General features: G+C 52.7%; 1 protein-coding gene across 2 annotated transcripts in view; it reads left to right on the top strand.

Annotated features, from left to right (window-relative positions):
* The first annotated feature begins 1,971 nt into the window (after positions 1-1,971).
* LOC105561011 (guanine nucleotide exchange factor DBS-like) overlaps positions 1,972-4,531 on the top strand; it is a 34,048-nt gene continuing 31,488 nt past the window's right edge. For both annotated transcript variants that reach the window (XM_012010623.1, XM_012010622.1), the window contains exon 1: positions 1,972-2,574. In XM_012010623.1, coding sequence (XP_011866013.1) covers positions 2,388-2,574 — 187 coding nt within the window. In that variant the 5' untranslated portion in view covers positions 1,972-2,387. The remainder of the gene's footprint in view (positions 2,575-4,531) is intronic.

Below are 4,531 nucleotides of genomic sequence, written 5' to 3'. Positions count from 1 at the left end.
AATTTAACATTCCGCGCGAGACATTGACAGGTGCAGAAAAATTAAAATTATCGACGCGAAAAAATTACGCCATCGCCATCTAACTTCGCTCGAAGGATTATTAGCCACCATCTGCAATAGGTAACTGTCGCGTCGTCGGTATTGTAACTTAAGGAACACGTACCTAGCGACGACGGATCCCACGATGTCCGATCGTTGATACTAATGGCGTTACCGGGATCAAATACCTCCATCATGTGGTCCCTCGTTGGATCGGATGTTGAGTTGCTCCCGCGAAGTAATCCCATTGTATTGGGTACAGATCGACAGCAGCTTGCTATTCCGGCCAAATGAAAGAACAATATGGCATCACTGAAACTAAGTTTGTAAGTCTAATAAAAAATAATAGTGAGCAACACACATACTACATGTACTGTATGTATGTGTTGTAGGCATACTGGTTATACTGTGGTTCGGTCTCCTTATACATTCTCCATAGCCTTAACGAAGTTTCAGTTACATTTACTTTCTTTTGGCAACTCTAGTTTAACTTTGTTACTTTCTCTCCATCTGTAACTTAACTCGACAGTTACATTTTTTTCGATAACTAGTAACTAATTTAATAGTTACATTAATAGTTACTATATATATTTTTTAAATCTCCACAAATCGCATAGGCCTTGCCTTTGAAGCGCCTCCCTAGAAGTGCAATTCATTGGCTATATACATTGGCTAACGTTGGTTAAACATTGATTATATGTTGGCAGTGTATTGGCCAATATTTTACCAATATAACACCAATATTGGTCGTAAAATAGATGCAAATATACTACTGATATTGTACCTAGATGATTATTTAATATTGGATTGATTGTATTGGCCAAGATTACCCAATAAAATTGTAATATTGAATATAGAATAAATGCTAATGTAACGCCAATGTTACGTATCAATAATTGCACGGTATTACATTTATATTATTTCCCAATATTACGCCAATACTTTTGTGCTACCCGGGCTTTATCGACCCTTTATATTATAATTCAACTGCAGATTTGATATTTTTATTTTTATCGCAAGAAAGTAACTGCAAAGTACTATCTCATGTCCCCCTTCGAACCAAACAACTTTTGTCCGAAACGTTTTTTTTTCTGCGATCAAAAATAAAAGGATTATTTGGTGTGGGACATTAAATTGGGACACACTGTATATAGCTGATTATTCGCAACAATTACTGTATCAATTACACGTATCATTAATTGTCGATAAGTTTTAAAATGCGTTGATAAAATCTTTCGAGCGCGACCAGCGTGACCGCGGGCAAAATATTAGCACGCCAGGTTTGTCAGCAGACGCGAACAAGATATCGCGACAGATTAACGCCGGGTGACATAATCCGACAGCGGATTGCCAGACGGAGAGCTGCCCTTTCTCTCCCCTTCGTCACTTAGACGACACATTCGCACTCCGCTGTTCGATCCCGCCGTCACATCTCGCCGGCGGGATCCCGCGTCCTGCCGGCAATATTTGCGAAATTTACTTGGCACGGAGAGCCGCCCCGCGAATCTGCGCCGCTCTGTTATTCCGCTCCGCGACCTTTCCGCGCGTCGCCGTTTCTCAATCGGGAGCGCGCTAATAAGGATTATTACCCAACCGATCGACATCCTCCCTCCTCTTCCTCCCTCGTGCCGAGGGAGTTCCGGTCGCGGGGGAGGGAGCGGGTCAGGTGAGTTCGCGCCGGTCGGGTCGCGCAGCTCTCCGAGCCTCTCTCTCTCTCCCTCTCTCTCTCTCTCTTTCTCTCCCCCGCGGCCGAGCCCGCGGTCGCGACACCTGCCGCGAGAACGCCGCGGCACTGCGCGATTGCGTCGTTTCGGTTCCGGTGCTTTCCGAGGCCGCACGCCGCACCGCGCCGCGCCGCGCCAGGGCAGGCCGCGCCGCGCGCCGCACCGCACCGCGCCGCACCAGCGCGGAACGCCGAGCGGGGACGGGCAGACATGCGGCGTACAGCGGGACTAGGTGCGTCAGGGGCCGGGCAGCGTTCGCGCCGTTAACCCGCCCGGGGGAGACGTCGACGACGACGACGACGACGACGACGGCGACGAGGACGGGGACGGGAACGTCGAGCAAGTGCGTGAGGCGCGCGCTCGCCGCGATTCTACGATGTAGCCCCGTCGCGTGATTCTGTCCGATTCTATCCGTCTCTCTGTCCGTCTGTCCACCTGTGTCTATCCTCCGTGTCTTTCTCTCTCTCTCTCTCTCTCTTTCTTTCTCTCTTTCTCTTTCTTTTTCTCTCTCTCTCTCTGTCTTTCTCTGCCACCGTTGTCGTCCGGGCCGGTGTCGCGGGCGAAGATCGGCGCCGAGGTCGTCGCGTGTCAGGCTGCGGCAGCGAGCGATCGCCGGCGGCCAGGATGGCGAGCTCGCCCACCAGCATCGAGAACCAGATCGACAGCTTCCTGGAGCAGTTCAAGCGCAGCGCGTCCCGGGCGATGGAGGAGACCGCCGCACACCACCAGCGCGCCGGCAGCTACAACGCCTGCAGCAGCAGCATCAGCCGCAGCCGCAGCGGCAACCTGGACCTGGAGCTGCTCGAGGCGGGTGAGTCCGCTTTCGATCCCGACCCGACGGGCCCCGGCTGGGGACCGGCCACGCGGGTCTTTCAATTTCTCCGCGCTCCAGGCGAGCTCTCCTTCACGCCGCAGTCCCGTAGAGGAGAGTCCCCTGTTATTTTATTTATTTATTTGCTCTTTAAGTTTACCCTCTCATTGGGAACGCCTTTCAATCGTTAGATCTTGTCAGCGCGATATCTCTAACAGTGCCCTGAAATTCGTGCTTGATCCCCCTGATTAGACGCCGAATCCAACACTGGGCGCTTGAGCTCCTTCAAGCGCTCAACTTTTCAAGTTTCCCCTCAAAGAGGGCCGGGATCGAGCCAAGGATCCTACCATCGCTAATCACTCTGTGTTAGCTCACAGCTACGCGTCATCCCCCCAAAAAAGTCTCCTAGTTACGCGACAGGCTTCCAATACCAGACAGCAGGTTTTTAACATCGAGACTCAATCGCGAATCTTTTCTCGCAACGCGTACAGCGGACTTTCCGCTGAACGGATTTCACTTTACGGTGGGACCGACGGCGTCTGTCAATTTAGCGGAAACCTCCCGCTGTCTCATATTAGAAGTCTACGCTGCGACAGGGGACCTTCCTTCGTACGGTTTCATGTGCGGCGTCGATAAATCTATCCGCAGCGCGGTCGGTCCACCGAGATTCCTAATAATCGCGGCCGCTCTCGATTCGCCGTCTCGCGTGGAGACGCAGGGCGGTTCTTGCTGCGCATAAACCCGCCACGCGAGACTGTGTCACTTGATAAACGGGGATGGAGAACACCCGGTGCGCCGCCGTCCCGAGTAAACTCGAGAGACTCGCCGCGGTTGCGATTGCGAGACGCGGAAGCGCATTGTCCGGGGCGTCGTGAGAAGTTTCCTCCCTCCCCCTCCTCCCCCACCCGGAGGTCTTTCCGGCTCGACCGAACGCGCATTTCGGATTCGCATCACTTCCCGCGGCTAATCGCGGGGCGCGAGCTGTACGGCGCGGCTGCTGCGTCGTCGTCGTCGTCGCCTCGGATCGAAGGGCCACGGCGCGAGAAGATCCCGCGGCTCCACGACGAAATTAATCGCGCCCGGTGAAATCGTTACTCGCGGTTGCACGTGTACGTGCGTACGCGCGAATACGTGTGACCGACGAGGCCCCGCAAACCTCTGGTGTTCGAGCTTGACGTCATGCGAGGGTATATCGAGCTCCGCTCCTATTTCGACTCGACTACTCGCGGGCTGCGCTTTTCCGCGCGCCGCCTTCGGCGACGACGCGCTCCAATTTATATGCAAAAAGCGCGAACGCGACGAACGAGAGGGTCTAGCGGGGCCCTCGAGAGCGTCCTCTCTCTCTCTCTCTTTCTCTCTCTTTCTCTCTTTCTCCCCTTGATGGTTCGCAGATATTTAATTACGGCCCGTGAGCGTGCGGTCGGAGAGGATTCTCCTCTTTTCTGTTTACCCACGGAGGGACGGTTGAAGTGGGCGCGAATTAAATCCTCGACTTAAGTTATCGCCGACGGGACGGCTTCGTTTGTACTCGCGTTTGTACCAAGCGTGACGCCGAGTGGACGTCGGCCTCCGATGGGAGTTCGCGACCTGGGCCTAGTTTCTTGAATTCGTTCGCAGGAGAGACGTACGCGCGAACTCTGCCCTTACAGAACAGTTGCAAGTTGATTGGCCATCGCACGACTGCTACCCCGGTTTTCACCGACGTCGATTAACTTTCGTCTTGTTTAATTCATCCTTTGTCTGTTTCTAACTACTTCCTTAGATTGCAATAAGATTGAAGTTAAGCGTCGGTGAAAGTGGGCCTTAACCAACTTGTGACTTTTCTGCGAGAGCAGAACTTGCGCGCACGCTCTCGCGGGCACATTGAAGAATCTAGTCTAGAACCAAACTCTTAAGATCATTCGCAAGAGCAACGTAATACGTTGGAGAATCTAGCCCCTACAACTAGATTCTTGAA

This window comes from Vollenhovia emeryi, unplaced genomic scaffold (genome assembly GCF_000949405.1).
Source record: "Vollenhovia emeryi isolate VEMERY1.0 unplaced genomic scaffold, V.emery_V1.0 DF939215.1, whole genome shotgun sequence".
Classification (NCBI taxonomy): domain Eukaryota; kingdom Metazoa; phylum Arthropoda; class Insecta; order Hymenoptera; family Formicidae; genus Vollenhovia; species Vollenhovia emeryi.
Note: the sequence above shows the minus strand (reverse complement) of the source record. Positions and strands in the feature narration are given on the sequence as shown.